Source organism: Macrobrachium rosenbergii, chromosome 11 (genome assembly GCF_040412425.1).
Source record: "Macrobrachium rosenbergii isolate ZJJX-2024 chromosome 11, ASM4041242v1, whole genome shotgun sequence".
In the NCBI taxonomy this organism is placed as follows: Eukaryota; Metazoa; Arthropoda; class Malacostraca; order Decapoda; family Palaemonidae; genus Macrobrachium; species Macrobrachium rosenbergii.
In genome coordinates, this window is record NC_089751.1 from 13,692,135 (window position 1) to 13,714,284 (window position 22,150).

General features: G+C 35.1%; 1 protein-coding gene across 1 annotated transcript in view; it reads right to left on the reverse strand.

Annotated features, from left to right (window-relative positions):
• LOC136843163 (uncharacterized) overlaps positions 1-22,150 on the reverse strand; it is a 110,709-nt gene that overhangs the window by 53,723 nt on the left and 34,836 nt on the right. Inside the window, exon 3 of the mRNA XM_067111220.1 lies at positions 7,935-8,020. Coding sequence (XP_066967321.1) covers positions 7,935-8,020 — 86 coding nt within the window. The remainder of the gene's footprint in view (positions 1-7,934; positions 8,021-22,150) is intronic.

Here is a 22,150-nt window from a genome sequence, read left to right on the forward strand (position 1 = left end):
TGAACAGATTTTGTTCTCTCTGTTTGAAAAAGGCGACAGTAAAGAAAATGCCTTTGGCCTAAATTCTATATTCAGTTCAATTCAATTGACAAGGATTTATAAAATTAGTCAAAAGAGAAAAAACTGAAATACAAGAACCGCAATGAAATAAACTGTTTTGCAGTGAAATACACCAACTCATTCCTTGAGCATCTATTGAAAGACAAAGGTAGCCTCTGCAGTGCCCTCATTTTAGAAGGAAATTTCGTATATATGCAAAAGAATGAATAGGTTTCAAGAACGATAGTTCACACACAAGAAGGGAAACATTAACTGTGCTTGATAAAATGGTCAAAGGATGAGGAAGATTAAAGTTTTTTGGGCGTGAAACACATGAATATAAGCCAAGAAGAACGAAACTTAAATGCTAAACGTCTGATTTTCAGGAGCCATTATTTCCATCTAATATGAAACATGTCGACTCTGACCTACTAGTAGTAAATATAGAATATTTTGAACCGCAGATTTTGCTTACTTGAATGTCAGTAAGCTACATTTACATCCGACACCTATTGACAGAATGTTGTCAAGTATGATTTCGTTCTTTGAGTGTGCAGTACTGTAGAATTCGGCCTGTAGGGGGTTAGTGCGCGCACTGTAGGCACGACTAAAGGTTCTTTGCAGCGTCCCTTCGGCCCCTAGCTGCAACCCCTTTCATTCCTTTTACAGTACCTCCATTCTTATTATCTTTCTTCCATCTTGCTATCCACCCTCTCCTAACAATTATTTCATCGTGCAACTGCGAGGTTTTCCTCCAGTTACACCTTTCAAACCTACTTAATCTCAGTTTTCCTTCCAGCGCTGAATAACCTCATAGGTCCCAGTGCTTAACCTTTGGACTAAACTCTATATTCCACTGTAGAATTCGGAACGAACAAAAGAACATTTCGGCTCCTGAACTAAATAATATTTTATTGTTTTTCTGTAGGTGTTCCCAGCGTTGATCATGCCGTGAATCGTTTATTAAATATTTTGGCCTGAAATAACATTCTGTTTACCAGGCTAAATAACGTAAACATTCTCCAACACATAAAGGTGAGAACCATCAATGAATTGTGGGTCTTGGCTAGCATATATCTAATTCCACGTATTTTAATGATGCAGTAAACCAGTAGCTTACTGGCAAAGAACGTTTTGCGAGATAATTAGCAATTATTTTGACCTCGACTTTTTTCTGTCGGGAAACAAATACTTGCAAGGAGAGGAAAAAAAAAAGTGCAATCTGCTCTCAGTAATGAACTAACTGGGAGGCAGTTTTCAAAACTACTACCCATTCATTTTGTTCCTTTTTTAAAACGTGACAATCGTAAGTTATATATACGCGGTGGGTAACCCACTGAAAATATTTTTGAAGAAATGAAAGCTGCATCTGGAGTAGTATATGATGAGAAAGAGCAGTCGGAAAAGAAAACGATATCAATTTCCGTTTTCTCTGATATACAGTAGGAGAACTATATTTTATTTTGTTTGTAGTCCCACTGATGATGATGATGATGGCTGGTCTTTGCTATGACGCAAATGAAACGCAACTAAGGTAGAGCAGGTCTACTTTAACATTTTTGCAACGTTTCATAAACCGCTACAAAGCAAGTCTGAAATGCAGGACTCTTAACTGGTTATAACAGTTAGAGGGGTTTTGTTAAGGGAAAGATGACTTTATTTCAATAATTTAACCAATCACTGTGTAGTTCCGTCATTCATTACCTTTTACATAATTTAAACAGCGAATGAGCCAAAAAAAAAAAAAAACTTTAATCTCTGTAAAGTCAAGGTAGCAGATCGTCAGTGATTTTCTGTCATGATGCTAAATTGAAATTGCAGTGTCTACCCTCAAAATAAATTACGAACATGTAGAAATGACACAGCATAGGCAGAAGAATGACATTATGAGGCAATAAAGCACATTTCCAATGTATTGGGTATAAAAATAAATCTGACAAAATCTGTTAAAAGTCTTTCTGGTTAAAAAACAATAATATTGAGCCTTAACACTACTGAAAAAAGAATTATGCAAACAATTCAAGATAAAAAGCGAAAACAGGTAAATATGTATGTAGAGGACGGCTAGTCAAAGCAATATGTAGTAGGCAAAGAACATAAAGAAAGATAAAGGAATTAGAAAGCGTAAACAGGGATTTCAGACCTCCAACAAAGTGATAACACTCTGCACAGCCTACCTGAATACTGTGTCCTTTTCGTTTGCGTTCAGTACTATTAGTAAAGTCATTAACGTTTACTTTTACAAACTTCAAGGAGCTGCAGTTGTCTAGAAAGGGTATTAGTGATTGACATTATCAATTAACAATACTGCAAGAGCATTATGAGTCCAAATAATCCCGTCTTCACACCTCGGAAATTTGGATTATGGATTTACGGAATTTAGTTAAAATCCGTTCGTTGTGTTTCATGCACTCGTGCTAACAAACAGATCAAGCTACCCAAAATAATCTAGCTAATTTCCAAACCCAAGTTTTTAGTCTTTATACAAACATCTGTTAACCAAAGGCCAAATCCTTCTGTTATTTTTATGACTGACTATTCTACGACAGAAAGCAGGATATAAAAAATAACCGAATAGAATAAACAAAACTATTTACTTATTTACTGACATGTTTTCCAATTGTTTATCCTTGATGTGGGTTGCCAGGTATCCTCGAATTTCCGAGAGACCGCACGCCAAGGGAAGTAGAGCAGGGATATACACAAAGAATGACCAGGGCGTGGAAATCATCCGCTCTGCCTGAACTCCGAAATTAAAGTGACCAGACACATGTAAAGTTCAAAGTTAACGAGTTGGTTTGACTTCAGTGTTTATAGTTAAAGGGGTCATTCGATCAATAAATTCTATGCGTGTCATGTCAGAGGGACATTAGTTTATGTTTGTCTGTTTGAAAGAAAGCCACGCTTTTTTATCAGTTTTGGAATGTGATGCTCCGAGAGAAAAATATTGATCGGTGTTTTGCTTCTTCATTCGTCCTTGGTTTTCACCTCTAAGTTACTTGCACTGACATTTATCTTTTCTCAGTCTTCTTTCTAGAGCTATGATTAAAAAACAGAACAAGTAATTATTTATGATTCAGTAACAGGACAAGAATGTGGGGAGAACGCAAGCCTCCCCTGCAAGGCCGAACAACATCTCCCCTCCCCTCTCCCCATCCTTCGAACCAACAACAAAAAAGAGGGGAGGAGGGATCCTTCCCCCCAAAAAATACATTCCTATCTTGGCGTTGGTATTGCTAGCGTTTAATCCTGCCTCATTTCATGTTTTTTTTTTTATTATATCTTGGGTTACTTCCATATATTCAAATCGGTATATTTAGAAAACTTCATAAACACAGCAGAACGCGTAGGAATCATTTACATAAGATAACCTAAGTTAGAACAACCTATAACAAAACCGGGAATAAGATGTATACAAAAAAAAGATATCTGCTTCTATTTCCATAAACAAAATAGTTGATGGATGGAAGTTGTTTCTTCATACCTTCGACGAAAAGGAGCCAAGCAATGACGCTTCTGTTATGTTTCATAATTTTACGATATCCTTTCGCTCATGTTTCCGCAACAGGACCGTTAACTTGCGATAATCATGACTGGGTGTGCCATGACTCGTTGGTTGGTTGACTCAGTGTTTCGTTGGTCACTCGGCAGAAATTCGTTGGACTTGAATTACAGCCTGCGTCAAGGCTGCCTGGTGCACAATTATCGGCAGTAATCACGATGAGGTTTTCAGTAATTTAGTTTTGAAAGAATTAAACCTTCGTGAATCGGAAGGCTATAAATATGGGAGAAACGGTTATGAAAGGTTCATTGCATGATTATCCTCCCTTATCTAATTTTTACCTTTTTATTCTTATTATTTTCTCATTCTTACGTGAATTAATACAGCCTCATTTATTTCTGCTCTCTCTCTCTCTCTCTCTCTCTCTCTCTCTCTCTCTCTCTCTCTCTCTCTCTCTCTCTCTCTCTCTCTCTCTCTATATATATATATATATATATATATATATATATATATATATATATATATATATATATATATATATATATATATATATATATAGAGAGAGAGAGAGAGAGAGAGAGAGAGAGAGAGAGAGAGAGAGAAATAAAATGTAATTATGCTATATATATATATATATATATATATATATATATATATATATATATATATATATATATATATCAGGACGGAAATAAAATAGGGAATATCCAGTCAGTCTGTCAGAATCAATTTTATAATACCTTACCGGAAGTATTTTTACTGGAATGTCATAAAAGCCATATCGTTTGCGTTATTTTTATGATATTAGGCAGAAACAAGTCTTTAGAACTTTGAAAGTGTGTGTGTCTGTTTGGAACAGAATATCTTTTGAAAAACGAGCAAGACAGATGCAGCTAGTTACACTATAATACATATCCTGCAGGGTTGACTCAACATTCAATAAAGGGAAGTTAGCGAAAGTGTTGTTTGTGTTGTCTTTGTTGTAAAGCAAAGGACGTCACACGGGTTAGTCGTAAGAAATGTATTCATTTTTATAATCGGCAATTGCGGGTAGATGTTGAGAGAGAGCTGGTGACATAAATGAAAAATATTCAAATAAACGATGAAAATTTAGCAAAATTGTATGAAGAATCGAAGCCAAAAGATAAATAATTCAGCAAATAAGCGTAATGAAAAAATTCTTGTCTTCAAAGAAAAGTTTAATCTTTTAAACACCGCGATCCGTTCTCGTCATTGTTACTTCCGACAAGAAGGATTTATTTTGGTTTGTCTGTTGGTTGACTTTTCATATTTGTTTATTTGTTTAACAGCAGGATTACGGAAGCTGTGATGCTTGGATTTTTATGAAACTCTCACAGAAAGTGGGCCTCGTGACTGGCAACAAGTGAACCTTTTATGCAGAATGGATATTTTGTGAGGTTGTTTACTGGGCTGTGCTTAAAATGCACTAGGCATAATGGCCGTAACAGTTTGTACCATTACCGCAAAGAACGTCGGACTGAGGTTATGTATATTTTTAACTTCTGAGGTTTTGTTTGGCTCCCAACAACTGCTGTTTCTGGTAGATAAGGATATGTGCCCTTAGGCTTTAACATTATCAGAGGTGTCGCTCTGTAAGTGTGTGCTTGAGTATTTTTTTTTCTCTCTCTCTCTTTCTCTCATTTTGTGTGTTTGTTAGCGGAATTTGGCAAAAGGGTTATATTCGATTATAGAGAAAATTTTACTGCAGGTAGGCATTGTGACTGGCAAAAAGTTATTAAATTTTGTGAGACCGTATTTGGATAAGAAAATTTTTTCTTTAAGGAGATTTGAGTTGCATTGCTCATGTTTGGTAGAGATTTGCGGTCTCCGATAAACCTTTCTTTGGACAGTTATTGTTACCATTAAGCACGCCCATTCTTCAGTTGGCACCCCGAAATTTAATCCATCATTAAGGTTACTGAGAGAAGAAAAAACCAAGAGTGTAATTACAAAATCAAGAATATTATACATTAGTGGAGCGCGTTCTGCACTCTTCAGTAAGAATAACAGTACTTTCTTACAATTAGAATTTTAAAACTGTAAAGAGACTACATAGATATAACCTTGCAACGTCATTGCAACTTTAATGAACGTGACATAAAAATAAAGAGTGACCCCAACCCAGTAACGAGCACAATACGCTGTATTGAATTCACGGAAAAAGTGATATAACAATGAATTCTAAAAAGCTTTCCATCAAAAGATTAATTTTTCAGTAACTGATTTAATGGTTCGTTTTCTTTCATTACTTTAACAATTTTCTCTGTTTTTAATCGAAAAAAGGAAAGTACCGAATTTTGCGAGGAATTATGTTGGTATGTGTCAGTTCCAGGTAATAATTATTATGATCAGGTATGAAAAGTCAGAAATATCATGAAAAGTGAGGTATATTTCTTAACCCTTTGATGGCATAAGTACTTCAGTTTTCTGTACATCCGCTTCCTGAGCATAAAATAAAATTGAATATGGTAAATTCAGCACAATTCATAACTCTGAGATCAGAGAAAAATACAACTTGAGCAAAAGTAAAATTGAAAGCGAGTGCTGATTGACAGGTAAAAAGACGTACCTGAGCTTTCACTCGTAGTCACCATGGATCGATCACAGCTTTCGTGTCATGGCTCACGGATTAAATACCTAATAGAATGTCGACGACTATATAATTAGAAGACACTACCGCAGAATGATCGGCAAAAATGTCGTCTTTTCATTGGTGAAAATCAGCTCTATGAGAATGAAAATATGGAAGAGTTTAAGCTGTACACAAAGTATTACAAATACTTTCGCTCAGGACTTATCTATAGAAAACATTAAAGACAACAAATACTTTCGCTCAGGACTTATCTATAGAAAACATTAAAGACACGTCATTACGTTACCATCCCAAATAGCTGTCACCACACTAAGAAGAGGGAGAGAAAGAAAAGAAAAAGAAACAAGGAACCACATTACCATATCACCTTCTTATTGCTACTGATGTAACTTATAAACCTGGAATTGAATGACGTTTGAGGGTCGTGTGGGAGAAAGTCAGAGCATACGAAAAGTTGGATGACAGTTCGGTGGACATTCTGTCCTTAGGCGGTCAACAGTGGTGACCTATCTTGCGTAACTTAGAGAACCTGAGTTAAAATTTGTATGTTCGTGTTCCCATGTAATCAAAACATGAAGACATTTTAATGCCTCACCACCACAAGGACTTCATGTCCGGTAAGTCTACACCATTACGTCACAAACAAAGAATTAGCTGCCAATGCATATCTTTGGAAAATATATCTAACTGTATAATTATATTTATTTCGCCAGTCTTAATTCATTGTAGATATTGTTGAAAAGCAAGGCGTCGTGAATCTTGTATAGTTAACATATAACTTTCATATTACGAAACCGTCGCTTACCCTTAAATAAACATTATATGTAAAAAATAAATATATAACCTAGTATATTCATAATATGTTCTTTTGGACATAGTCATTTGGAGTACATTCATACATACATTATATACAGTGTATATATATATATATATATATATATATATATATATATATATATATATATATATATATATATATATACTGTATATTTATATGTATACAGATATATATACTGTATATATATGTATACAAATATTCATATATATATATATATATATATTATATATATATATATATATATATATATATATATATATATATATATATATATATATATATAATTGTCTCCAATGCTGTACGACACAGAGCCTGTTTTAAATTCTCTCATTCAGATCTGTCCACTCATTTCAGCCTCCCGGCTCATGGTTACTGTATCATTCATTTAGGTCTATATCTTCCACTATCACGTATTATGTACGTGAATCATCTGATGCTGTGGAGGTTTCCTGCATATAGATCCTTGCTTCAACAGATAGAGGGTAAACATGGCAATGAATGATATTTCTGATTTTCCTGCTAAGTCTAGATCATTTACCAAACATCTGCAATTGTAGGTCAATGGACCTATACGGCAGGTTACGCAAGAAAGCCATACACAATAGAGCGGCGAAATGATTACGAGGGGAAAGGTGAAGTGAATGGGCTCAAGTGATATTGACCCATAATTTACTGAAAAAAAAGTGAAAGTCACACTGGGTACGGCAAAGCAGAAACGGACGCACTGGTGAGAGAAATGGTCAGTTTTATTTATTTATTTATATTTATATATACCTATATATATATAATATATATACTATACATAAAATGCACTATATATATATATATATATATATATATATATATATATATATATATATATATATATATATAGATAGATAGATAAGTAGATACCGTGTGTGTGTGTGTGTATGTGTGTGTAAAAAGCAAATATTACTTACCCCTGTGACCGAGTGAGACTCCTCGAGAGTTGTTCAGGTAACGGGACACTCTCTGCTGAGTCATTCAGCACCATTGCAACCCACACCTAAAGGAGAGAGAGACGAGTGATTATAAGATGAATGATCGTTAGAGTTAGCACACGATCTCTTCCAGAAAATAACGGCCATAGGTCTGCAGTGGTGGGAGTAAGAAAGCGGCTTTATTACAGCAATTTTCTCAGGTCGCGAAAAAAAAACTCTTGAATAAAATACATGTAGGTTTTGACAAGAGGAATAGTTTTTTTTTTGTTTTTACCCTGCCGTTCAGTTGATAGCGCTTCAGGTACATAAGAAAAAAATTATCTCGGAAAATGCATTAAACTTGGAATAAAACAGGAAATATGAATCTTTTCATTAAAACTTGTCGCACTTTTACTTAATCTTCGATACTAGTCTATTCTGCTGTCATGTAAAACCATGAATCATAAACACACAGATGTCCTGAATGATGCTGCTGTCAGAAATGACCTAGTCTGCGTTGATCTTTTTTGTGGTTTACTGTCCTTTTGACAGCTATCATGATGGAAGTGAGGTTGATATCGGTGCGAATACAGAACCTGAATTCGACAAGATTATGTACAGCATTCGACATCATCTTATATCTCCCTTGATAGCAGGGTGGTCAAAGTCATTGTCTATCGTTGTTTCTAAACTAACCCATGTTTCGATTCCTGGCTAGTGTAGACTCACTTATCGGTTATAATTTGCTATAGGTGTATAATACTACCAAAATATAGTGGGTTTGATATTAATTATATTAAACTACTGTATATTTGGAATATAAAAAAGTCATGCTTGTGTAAGTGATAAACACATGTTGATATGTACATTCACATACTAACATTCAGTTACAAATGTTTTTCAATATCCAGTTCGCTCTACCTGGGAAATAATACCGAAGGAGAATTATAATTGATTCGATCCAGCGACAGCAAGTACCTCTCTTGACGTTCGAATGGTAATACCAAGGTCTTCACTTTGGGGAAATCTGTGGAATGTAACGTTGCCCTTCTTTGAATAGCTTGAGTTGCAGCCATACACCACACAATAATTAGGCATGTCCCTTGAAGAACTGAGGCAACAAAAAAGAACGAATTTGCAGGTATGCGCTGTAATGTGTCCTTCCACGGTCTGAGATACTGATTTTATATGACCTATGGTGACCAGGAGATAACTTGGTCGGATCAGGGCACGGTTGCTTTTGCTTTAAGCTAATCTAGCCAGTAGCGCGTGACGTCATGGACACACCCTACGCAGACCGCGGTCAGTTTTGGAACGGAGATGGGTTAACCTTGTATCCCTGTCAGGTCCTGATCTCTATAGGCCTTGGGTACAGCACTCGTCGCTGAAGTCGGAGGTAATTGCTGTAGGTGGATCAAATCCACCAGGTGGCGAACCATTTATCAATTATAATTCCCTTTCGGTATTATTTCCGAGGCAAAGCAAATCGGACATTAAACGACAATTGTAGCTTAATGTTTGTGAAAATGAAAATGTCACGGTGATGCGATGAGATATATATATGTATATATATACACAGTACATACATTATATATATATATATATACACACACACACATATATATAATATATATATATATATATATATATATATATATATATATATATATATATATATATATAATATTAGCAGATTCAGGGGTGCCACCTGGACACGTGCCCCCGCCATGAAAAATAATGATAAAATAAAAAATATTGAAGATTTAGATAACAACATAAATAAATATAAAAATTGGGAAAAATAAAAAATCGATTAAAGAAATTATATATATATATATGATATATATATATATATATATATATAATATATATATATATATATATATATATATATAATTATATATATATATATATATATATATATATATATATATAATCTATATAATAATAATATGAAAATTGGTGGCCCCATGAAATTTTCCTGGATCTGCTAGTGTATATACTGTACATATATATGCATACTATATATATATATATATATATATATATATATATATATATATATATATATATATATATATACACAGTATATATACACATGCATACAGAGAGAGAGGAAAATGTTACCTTCAAGCATATAAGTAACAATTCCAAATATTGTTTTACTGGAGATTTTAGATGTGCTTTTGATGAATTTGACATTCGTTTCTGTCGGAAATCCCTGATTAACCAGATTCAACTTTATATTTAACAGTAATGGAGGTCCACAGTGGGAAACCGGGTTTTTTATGTGGCGATAACAAAAGATGATTAGATATTAATTTTCCTTCACTTGCAGGGCCGCCGATCGAGTCTACGGTCTACCCATAAAGCCAAATCAAAGTCCTTCAAAGAAGGCATCGTGCTTATCCCATACAAAAAATGGGAAAAGGCACTTTAAAAGAAGAAGAATCTAATCTAATATTCCTTGACCCGGAGCTCTCAAACACTTAACCTGACCCAAGGCGCCACAAATCATGAAGTGGGATACAAGGATGCTTCCTGACCTAACATTCCACCCACATCAACTTAGGGCGCCGGATCCTGTGTGACCAGGATTTCGAAGAAGAACCATTAATCACGGGAAAAGCAGTATTAACTTTAATACCTTGCTTACTCATCCTCTTCTTTGTCGTCTGCAATGAGGTGTTCCCCTGGTCTTCCTTAAAACCTAACCGAACTCTAGGACTGTGGCTTCCTAATCATGTTCCTCATTGTTAGATACAAAGGGCTTGCCATGTGTTGATCAAACATTTGGACGGAAATGATTATCAGATTTATCATAAACACAGTGAAAACTATCTGGGAAAACCATTGATCATATTTGATCACCTACTTCCCAAGAAATCGCCAGTTTCAGAACCTGTATACCCCAAATTTCCTTCAAGAATACTTAGTCTTTCGGAGATTTAGGACGCTTCACCTTTTCCATGGACAACATGTCCCCTTTCAGTGTGGTTGGGGATTTCTTAAGGAAATCACCGGCGATGCAGTGGTTGACCCATGAACGGAATACTAATTGTCTCTTAAATACTATGCATGATATTTATGGAACATGTCTGATAGAAGCTCCCTTACCTACATGTACTGTGGCTTAATATTCCTTTATTTGTACACCTTATTAACTATATCTAAATATAAACTAGAATTTAACGCTTTATACAACATAAAAACACACAATTTTATTGAATAATTTCACTTGAGCATTATTGCATAAATTTCGACCAATGGCATTTTTTAGCCCTTCGTGTAGAAAAGTAAAAAACAATTAGAATTAAAATAATATTGCGTACCTGAGTTCTTTAGTACTCCATTCCATAACCAAGTGGGATCAATAACACTATGAAGTTCATGGACTACCTTTGCCTAATTAAAGAGCGAAGAGCCTTTTACACACAACCCTCTTTTTAAAAGCTTTGGAATGTAAGACAGCAAAGTCTGCAAAAACAATTGAGCAAAAATAGAAAACCGTCATGAATCCTCTGACCTTGGAAGGGTCTGGGGTTGATGGTAAACGTTTGATAACCACTGGGATCAGAGAGCAACGCATTTCATGTCCCGCTGAGTTTGCGTTCCATTCCGTTTCTCGCCAATGCAAATAGTGCGTTAGATGCTCGCTGAATATCAAGACAGAGAGAGAGAGAGAGAGAGAGAGAGAGAGAGAGAGAGAGAGAGAGAGAGCTTGGAGGTGCGTGAGGATAAGAATGGCGGAAAGTAGGGATAGAAAGATGGGAAAAGTGATGGAGGTATAAGGAGAAAAATAACAGAGAGGATATGTAGTAAAGGAGAGAAGAAATGATTTATGATAAAGGAAATAAATGGGTAAGAGATTTAACATATGAAGAGGAACAATACAAGATGCATTAAAGTTTTGGAGGCATGATAAGATAACGTTTGATAAAAGAGAGATAAAGAAAGGAATACTTGACAAGAAGAAACAGTGAGGGTGGGAAGAGAGAGAGAGAGGGAGAAGAAGAAGGGAGAAATAATGAAGAAAAAAAAATACGGGAGAAAATAGGAAGGAATATGGATGAGAAAGCGAGAGGAAAACGTAAGAAAATAAGTGGAAAAGAAGGAAAAAAATATACGAAATAAGGGGAAAGGAAGGATGAATGTGTAGGAAAGGCGAAGTAAAATGCTGAAAAGAGAAACGAAAGAGCAAGAGAAAAAGAAAGGAGAGAAAAAGAGTGAGGGAAGGAGAAAGAAGAAACGAGAGAATGAGAGAAATGGGGAAGGAGTGAAAGACGAAATGAAAAATAGGTAAAAAGAGGAAAGAGTGAGGAAAGTGAAAAGAGGAAATAAGGGAAAAAAAGCAAGACAAGAGGAAGAGGAACAATGAAGAGTAGGAGAGTCAGCTTCTGTGCGCGAACGATATTCTGTAGATTCCTCTTGAACTCGTTGTATTTTGTCACATCCGATTCAAGATTTCACTTATTAGAATATGAAAAAATGCATTCTCATTAACAGCTGAAAACGCGAAGGAGCAGGGTAAAGCAGTTATCATATTATTGGATGGCATCTAATCGGATTTGATTTTGAAATATTTAAAGAAGGAATTCACCTCTTGTTTGAATATGGGAAATCAAATTATTGGAACACCAAGTTGCCGTGAATTTACATTTTGCGCAGATCGACATCATACGGAGACTCGTACAATTCAGCGAAAGGATTAGGGAATCATATTTAATCCGAGGATAAATTCCGTTTTGACTAAGCACAGAAAACAATTATTATTCACCATATGAAATTTAATGCTTTCACCTAGACTAAATTTCGTCAGGTGAGCGACTCGCATTGTACTCAAAAGAATGAGACAGGTCATTCGGTTCAAGTGAAATACGTCTTTTTACATTTCCCACAAAATTATAAACTGATTGGAATAAAATAAATATTAGAAAATTCATTTTCACCATCCAGACATTAAGTCTGAGTTTTATTTAGCAGTAGCATTTACCAAGATTGCAAACCAAAGGTCTTCTTTACACAGGGTAAGGCTATAGTGAGCTCTCTCTTTTTTGGCATAGAGATGAAGGATTTATCTGACTGCACGTTATGTAGATAAAGCTGACTTTTTGCTGGCATGGGCTATTGCTCTTAAAACTTGATGAAATAGTGAAACTGAAATCTAAGCTTAAAATATCATGGAATTAGTGCTATAAACGATTCTCACAATATCTGTTGCGTGAATAACCAGATAGTCGAAATTTAACACAAAGACAATATTAAACTGGGGAAAATGAAAATAGACATTACAGTTTTTAAATAAAACCTTCCGGCATAGACCCTACTATGTCTCTAGCACACTGTTAACAGCAACTCCATCTCTGACTGAATGTTAAAATTTTGATATACCTGTACATGTGATCTATTTAACTGCCTTCAGTGAAGCATTACTGTTGTTGTCACTTATGGAGCCTACCCTTGTTTAAGCGGAACGAATTAATGTTATATATATATATATATATATATATATATATATATATATATATATATATATACACATATATATATATATATATATACTATATATACTGTATATATATATATATATATATATATATATATATATATATATATATATACATACTGTATATATGTGTGTGCACATACTTTATGTCTAAAGGTATCAAGAAAGGTGAAATTTACGAGCTTCACATCACTCTTCCTTTGAGCAAAATAACAGTATTCCTAAGAATGATGAGAAATCCACTTCCGGCCAAAGAGAGCGTCCTTCAATCGACCGGTGACTCAAATGAACCCAGGAGTGGGTGTGGCTGTCAACATCTACTAAAGCATAATTCAACGTGAGTAATGTACTCGTAATAGGAATCCTGTGCTGGGGCTTTGATACATTTTTGTATTTTGTATTTCTTTTTATATTTAAACCGCGTCAGGTGATGTACTCTCACACACATATGTACATGTACATTAAATATATATATATATATATATATATATATATATATATATATATATATATATATATATATATATATATACACACACACACACACATACATACATACATACATACATACATACATACATACACATATTTATATACATACATATGTATATCGGTCCCGGACGATTCATCCAAAGACAATTGGTCCAATGATGATTGGTCCAAAATCAATTGGTCCAACAGGATTATTGGTCCAAATCCAATTGATCAATGGGATTATTGGTCCAACAGCATTATTGGTCTAAATCCAATTGATCCAATGGGACAATTTGTCCATTAAATTTTGACCTTTGTAACACTTGCAAGTGACCTGGATATTCGCAATTGCAATATGAAAAGCACAGATCATCATACTTGGATGGATGTACCCACTATAGAATTGCCTACCTTATTAGTCAAAAGGTCATTTCAACTATTTATGTTAAAAAAGGTTGAAAACAAATAAAAACTGCCATTTCATTACTTTTTATTCAGAAAAAAAAATCTTATTGTTTTACTTTAGTGATATAAACTGTAATACAGTACATAAATAAAAACTGCCATTTCATTACTTTTTATTCAGATAAAAAAAAATCTAATTGTTTTACTTTAGTGGTATAAACTGTAATACATTAATTAAACGCTAAAAATAAAGAGGATTAACATTTGATTTATTACATGTCAGAATTTAAAACCTTAGGTTATGAGCTAGCGCTCGTAAAAAATCTAAAATTTCATAATTCTCTCTCTCGGAAAATACAGTTAAAATTCTTTGTTCACGTTCAGCATCTTTTTTTTTAATTTACGTTTTATTTCTCCACGAACAATGCATTCCATTTCGTCCTCCACATTCTTTTGTTCTTTTCTCAACTCACTAATTAGTTTGAAGAGCCCGACATGGGCTGAGCCTAGTAACACTTCCAAACGTCTATGCCACGCTTCTACTTTATTTTGTGTTCGTGGTACACTTGCTTCTAATCGATCATACACTGACCATAATGCAGGGGGGAAAAGTGGAGGATTTCTCACTTCTTGACCTCGTAACATTCGCCTAACTTTTCCGCGAACGTAATTTTCATCGAAATAATTTACAACATCCGTCGCCTCATCAGGAATAGTTTGTTTTAGTTGCAACCAGGCATTCTTAATTTCGTTTGCAGGTAAAAACGCAAGTGCTGCCATTTGCCTGATTTTCAAGGGTAAATTTTCATTAGTTCCGTATTCAATTTTTAAACCTGAAGATATAACTTTTCTGTAAATACTCTGACCGAGATGAAAAAAACAGCCTTTGTGTTGAGTGCCAGGAATTTCAGATCCAATTGCACTGATTACTCCAATTTCAAAATCGGTGATAATCATTTCAGGAGAAAGGTTGATATCACTCTCAGCAGCATAGTCGAGAAGATCCTGGAAAACCTGCACATAACATTCAGTGTTTTTTCGTGTCATTAGCACATAAACTAGAGGTAGGATGCGACTTCTTTCTTGCGGTCCAACTGGTGCATGAATCGTGTACAGTTGTTTAAAGAGTGTTGGAACGGTCTTAAACGTTCCATCCATTATCCAAAAATGAGCGTCTTTGAGTTTTTTGACATTTGAATGGGTTGTGAATAACAATATTTTATCATCTCCAATGTTGGATTCACTAACTAGAAATGTCTCACCGGAGAGTGTTTTTCTATATTCGTCTGGAATAAACATATCTTGTAAATCACTTGGTTCTTGGGGTCCTTCCTTGCGTACTCTTCTAATCATTTTGCTGATAGTCTCTTTTGACCCTATACAGTATATGGCACAACAGATGGATATAGTTGACTAACTACATCTTGAATAATTTGGCATGGTTTATCACTGGTGATACTAGCTTTTTCCTTAATTGCATTTTGGCATTTCACTACATGAACACGACTTGACTCAGCAGCTCCACAAGTGTGTTCTCTTTCATTTTTCAAATAATGGCAGTTATCTTCAAAGTGCGTGTTTGCTGTGCCTTTGCATCCTCTTTTTTCACATCTCCAGTAATATGTATCTTCTCCAGTTGTCTTCTTAGTCCTTTTCGAATGCAGCGTATACAAATATCCATTAACTGAAAGTTTTTCTTTTCCTCTTCCGGAAAGTACCGTGTCACATACAGTTGGCTCCATGGTAAGGGCTTCAAGCGTTTACTAAATGTTTTTGAAAATAACAAAGCATGTACATATACCTATAGGACGTCCTAAATACTGTTTGTTTACATGAACAAAGTATCTCCTTTGATGTTAACAAGTCTACTTGGCAATATAGAAAGGTCGTTTCATTATTATGCTATTGTTTCATTATCGTGCTATGGTAACAGAAACCAAGAAGGGAAATTTCACTTGTCGACTAATTTTCATTAAATAAACATTGAACCAATAATTCCTTTGGATCAATTGGTTTGGACCAATAATCCCGTTGGACCAATTGATTTTGGACCAATCGTCATTGGACCAATCGTACCCAACCCATGTATATATATGAATTTTTGTCGCAAATGCTCTGACATCTTTTTATATTCACAATTTCGCTTAATATCCACTTCACTATACCTCGGGAAAACACGCACCAAAGGGAAATAATAATTAATAAGTGCTGTGTCACCAGAGGGCATTGAGCAGCTACCTAGTTTAGAATCAACAAAAATACAGTATACATACATATATATATGTGTATGCACGTGTATATATATATATATATATATATATATATATATATATATATATATTATATATATATATATATATATATATATATATATATATATATATATATAATATTATTATTATTATTATTATTAAGGCACAAATGCCCTCAGTTTAGAATTCCCTTTATCTTGAGAATAATTTACGCAAAGGAATTATATATGATACCTTACCTTAGGGGGTAAGTCCCTGCCACATCTGTATTAAACTAGAAAGGTAAAGGTTTCAATCCTGGCCGTTTAGACGCACTTATCATATATGACCCTCTGTGGGTATAAGCTAATCCCTAAGAAAATTAAATAAGAATCAAGAGAGCAATTGTAGCGTAATGTCTGAGAATATGAAATGTTCACGTGGTTGTTTGTGTGTATGTGTGTGTGTCGGGTGTGAGTTTATGTTAAGCAGTTTTCCATAAAAATGGATGGCTTCGGACTAAAGACAATATAATGCTCACTGCCGCGTTCATATAAAACTGGATCGCCACTCAACTCTGTGCTAATAATTTCAGTAACATTAGCCACATCACATACCTACAAAGATGGCCTTCTATTTCTTATTCTTAGTAATGCTTAATCATAAACTTTCATAATTACCTGTCTCCTTACATTCTTTCTACATGACCAAACCATCTCTAAATGTTCTGCTCTGTCTTTTCACGTATACTAACCTACTTATCTCCTCTGCGTATCTCAACATTTCTTATCATTTCATTGCTCCTTATGCTACATGTGCAACTCACACGCTTCATCTCTTCAACTTAAGCAGTTTCCACTTCATTTGTGTTTAACATCACAATTCACTCCACTCCGACACAGAGCTGTTCTAACAGTTCCTTCATTCACTCCAACCTTGGCTTCCATGGACACCCAAGTGTTTATCCCTTTACTTTGCACACGTATGGCTGCTTTCTTTGCTTCACCTATTCCATGACTCATTCCTTCTTTTATGATACAATTATCTATGATATTTACTGATAGCCTACTTCAATTATTCCACCATCTGTTTTTCATTGACCTCATACCATTTTTACTGTCAACTTTCTCCTCGTGTAAATAATTTCAAATTCTTTCATTAGTTTTTGCAGTTTATCTTCACTACACTTTAATCACTACTGGATCATCATCAGCTTCAAAGATCCACATTTCCACGCCCTCTCAGCCACAGTTTTACGTGAAACTAACTTCTAACAATTTTTATATACACTTATTTCCACCTTTAAATCTTTTTATTCCTCACATAGACTAATTTATACCATATAACACCTTCACCTTCCACATTACTTTTTTATCTGTTCTAGCATATTTTTTCGGGCCCAGTTTTCAGCATGCAGAATTTCCCTATTATTTTCAAAGATTTAACATAACACCTTCTTGATTAAATCCACATTGCTTATACTTTATTAATCTTTCTACAATCTGTCATACTTATTCTTTCAAAATCGTACCATGCATCTTCCCTGCTTAATAAGCAGTGTTTTTTTTTCTTATAATTCGTATAGCATCCTTTATCACTACCGATATACAAAGAAGCAAATGTTCCTTTCAACCATTCATTCCAAACCCTCCCGTCATTCATGCACTTTCACCACTGTACACAGCAAATCATTTGTATAGTAACCCTATTCAGTCACGTTGTCTCTCCATTGCCTTCCTTACGCACTCTAGATCACTTTTAAATACGTTCTTACTTCAGCCCCTTCCACCCTTGCTGCATTCTGTCCTCCACCTATTCCATCTTCCACCTTCAACAAATGTTTATATTGTAAATTCCACTGACCCAAGAGTACATGCTTTGCAGGCAGCATCCCTCCAGTAACACTTTAGTTTCCTGTAAAAGAAAACTATTGCGCCGGCTTTGTCTGTCCGTCCGCACTTTTTTCTCTACGCACTTTTTCTGCCTGCCCTTAGATCTTCAAAACTACTGGGGCTAGAAGGCTGCAAATTGTTATGTTGATCATCCACTTTCCAGTCATTAAACATCAAATTGCAGCCATCTTGCCTCAGTAGATTTTATTTTATATAAGGTTAAAGTTAGCTATAATCGTGCTTCTGCCAACGATATAGGACAGGCCACCACCGGGCCGTGGTTAAAGTTCATGGGCCGCGGCTCATACATCATTATACTAGGACCACCGAAAGAAAGATTTATTTTCTGTGGCCTTGATTATACGCTGTAGCGGCTGTACAGAAAACTCAATTGCATTTTGTACTTTTTTTATGAGACCCATTTGCTCATTAACCTTCACCTATGCTTTAAGTTTTCCTGTACATGAACTATCCACCCTTTTTGTAAATTAATGGACTTGATATAATCTCTTTTTTCCTTCAGCATCCTACTGCTTTTATTCCTTCTTAATAGCCTATTAAAACCACAAATACTTACTGCTAGCTCAGTGTCCCCATCCTCGAGTTTTATACACACTTTACATGCATCCCTCAAATTCAGTGTTGTGAACGCTATTCCATTATCATCCAGTTCCCCTTTATGGTCTTCCTCACTTCGTTGTCATCATTCTCATGTGTTCCACTTGCCCATACAGCTACATTTGCAACCCTTCCTCTTCAAACTAAATTTCCATCTACCTTAACTTTTGCTTTAACTAAATAGCGAGTAGATAAACCTTGTTTTATTGCTTTCTTAAGTAGTGGTTCTTAGGTATCGTGGTGGCCATGGTTTGATTTCGACAGGAGCATGTATTCGATTGAATTAGGCGATTGCTTCCCATGTCTCAGCCCTAAAAGGCATGGGTCTGAAACATGGTCTGAGTAATGTCCTTTATTATATGCAGTTCCCTGTTGGGTTAACGTATTCCATGCGACCTACAAAAGCAGTTATTTGTGGTTTAATGGTTGAAATATAAAACTATTCATTTGCGAAATAAGTAGCAAACATACAGTATATTATGCTAAATTATATTACACACACATTTCGAAACACCTGGTATGTATATATATATATATATATATATATATATATATATATATATATATATATATATATATATATATATATATATATATAATGTTATACACATACATATGTATATGTATATATAACATTTATATATATATATACATATATACATACAGTACATATACATACTACCTGACCAACCCAGTATTGCCCAGGAAACATCTGAATGACAGTCTATGTGTAGGGCGAGGGAAAAGGAAAATGGTTGTCCCTTTTATCCAGGAATTACTGTGGTGACTGTCCCTTTTATCTAGTTATTACAATGGTGACTGTCCCTTTCATCCAGGTATTACTGTGCTGTCTGATACCTTTAACCAGGTATTACTGTACTGTCTCGTCACCTTTAACCAGGTATTACTGTACTGCCTAACCCTTTTATCCAGTATTGCTGCGGTATGTGTCCCTTTTATCCAGGTATTACTATGCTGCCTGTCCCCTTTAACCAGGTATTACTGTACTGTCTGTCCTGTTTAACTAGGTATTATTGTGCTGTCTGTCTTTTTATCCAGGTATTACTGTGGTGACTGTCCCTTTTATCCAGGTATTACTGTCATAACTGTCCCTTGATCTAGCTATTACTGTGGTGACTGTTCCTTTTATCCAGGTATTACTCTTCTGTCTGACCTTTTTATCCGGGTATTACTGTGGTAACTGTCCCTTTCATCCAGGTATTGCTGTGGTAACTGTCTCTTTTATACAGATATTACTATGCTGTCTGTCCCTTTAACCATGTATTACTGTGCTGTCTGTCCCCTTTAAGCAGGCTTTACTGTGCTGTCTGTCCCTTTTATCCAGGTATTACTGTGGTGACTGTCTCTTTTATCCAGGTATTACTGTACTGTCTGTCCCTGTTAACCATGTATGACTCTACTTTTATCCAGGTATTACTGTGGTAACTGTCCCTTTTATCCAGGTATTATTATGCTGTCTGTCCCCTTTAATCAGGTATTACTGTGCTTTCTGTTCCCTTTAAGCAGCCTTTACTGTGTTGTCTGTCCCTTTTAGCCAGGTATTACTGTGGTGACTGTCCCTTTGATCCAGTTATTACTGTTCCAGCTGTCCTCTTTATCCAGGTCTTACTGTTGCGACTGTCCTTTTTATCCAGGTCTTACTGTGGTAACTGTCCTCATTATCCAGGTATTACTGAACTGTCTGTCACCTTTAACCAGGTATTACTGTACTGTCTGTCAGCTTTTAACAGGTATTACCATGCTGTCTGTCTCTTTCATCCAGGTATTACTGTGGTGACTGTCCCTTTTAACCAAATATTGGTGTGCTGTCTTTCCTTCTTATCCAGGTATTTAACGCAGCAGATGTAATAATTTTTTCACTAAAAGACTTCAGTTTATGATACAAGCATGAATTCAAGAATGGCTGCCAGTTTTCAAGATGGCCGCTAGTTATGATTTTAACATGACTCGTGATGTTTTTATGCATTTGATTTGGTTATACACATTTTACGCACGTGGTCTTATCTTGTAGGGGGCCTTAGTATTCTTACCAGTGAAACCATATAGCCCTCTTCCGCCACCATTACCCACGCTGAAGCCACCTCTTCTATAAGGTAAAGTGATCTGTTGCAAAGGTTCTTTTCATTCAGTCACACTGTTTTAATTCTCGCTCTATGCTTCCTAGTTTCATATCTAAGTGCCAGTATTTCCATATTAACCTCGCCTTGTTAGAGCAGTGTTACGAAAATTCCAGTGTTTGAGTAATTACGTAAAATCGTGTTCCAGGCATCCTTTGTACCCTCTGTGCACCGCCTTGTCCTATGCATATTTTACTGTCCTAACTGGCCTTTAATTCGTAAGTGTCTCCGTTTTACAGAGGGATCTTCGTGGAATTCTTCCTTGATTGTCCCTTGCCCTTCATGAATCAGCATCGTCACATTGACGGATATATCTTCGAGGGTTCACAGTTATAATTAATCTCTCAGGCCTTGTCTGCCTGTTTAAATCATTTCATCTTCTGATTGGTTATTTAATGTAAATATACGTAATCTTAAACTTACCATACAGTGTTTGCTTACAATTGCCTTGTGAGTAGAGCCAACAGCTCAGTTATATTCCCCTTTTTCTTTGTACTTTTACGATTTCCTGAATCACCAGCAGTCAGATAATATAAAAATAATTGAGATAAGTAACGAAATCATTCATTTAGAGTCTATAACTGGCTCATGATAAGCATTTCCCAGGTTAAATCAAAAAATGTGTGTGTGTGTATATATAAATTATATATATATATATATATATATATATATATATATATATATATATATATATATATATATATACATACATACACACACACACACACACACACGCATTATTCCATCATTAATACTGTTATTTAAGGGTGGTATTGTGTTAGCAATAAAAATATTAATAAATGCAATGTGATATGATATTAACAATGGTTTGCCAAAAAAGTGAACGTCAATCGAAGTGACATATGATAGCATAAAATTTATCTTTTTTTTTTTATTACTGTGGTATTTTTTACCATGCACTTTTATTGTTGATATCACTGATTTTATTCCG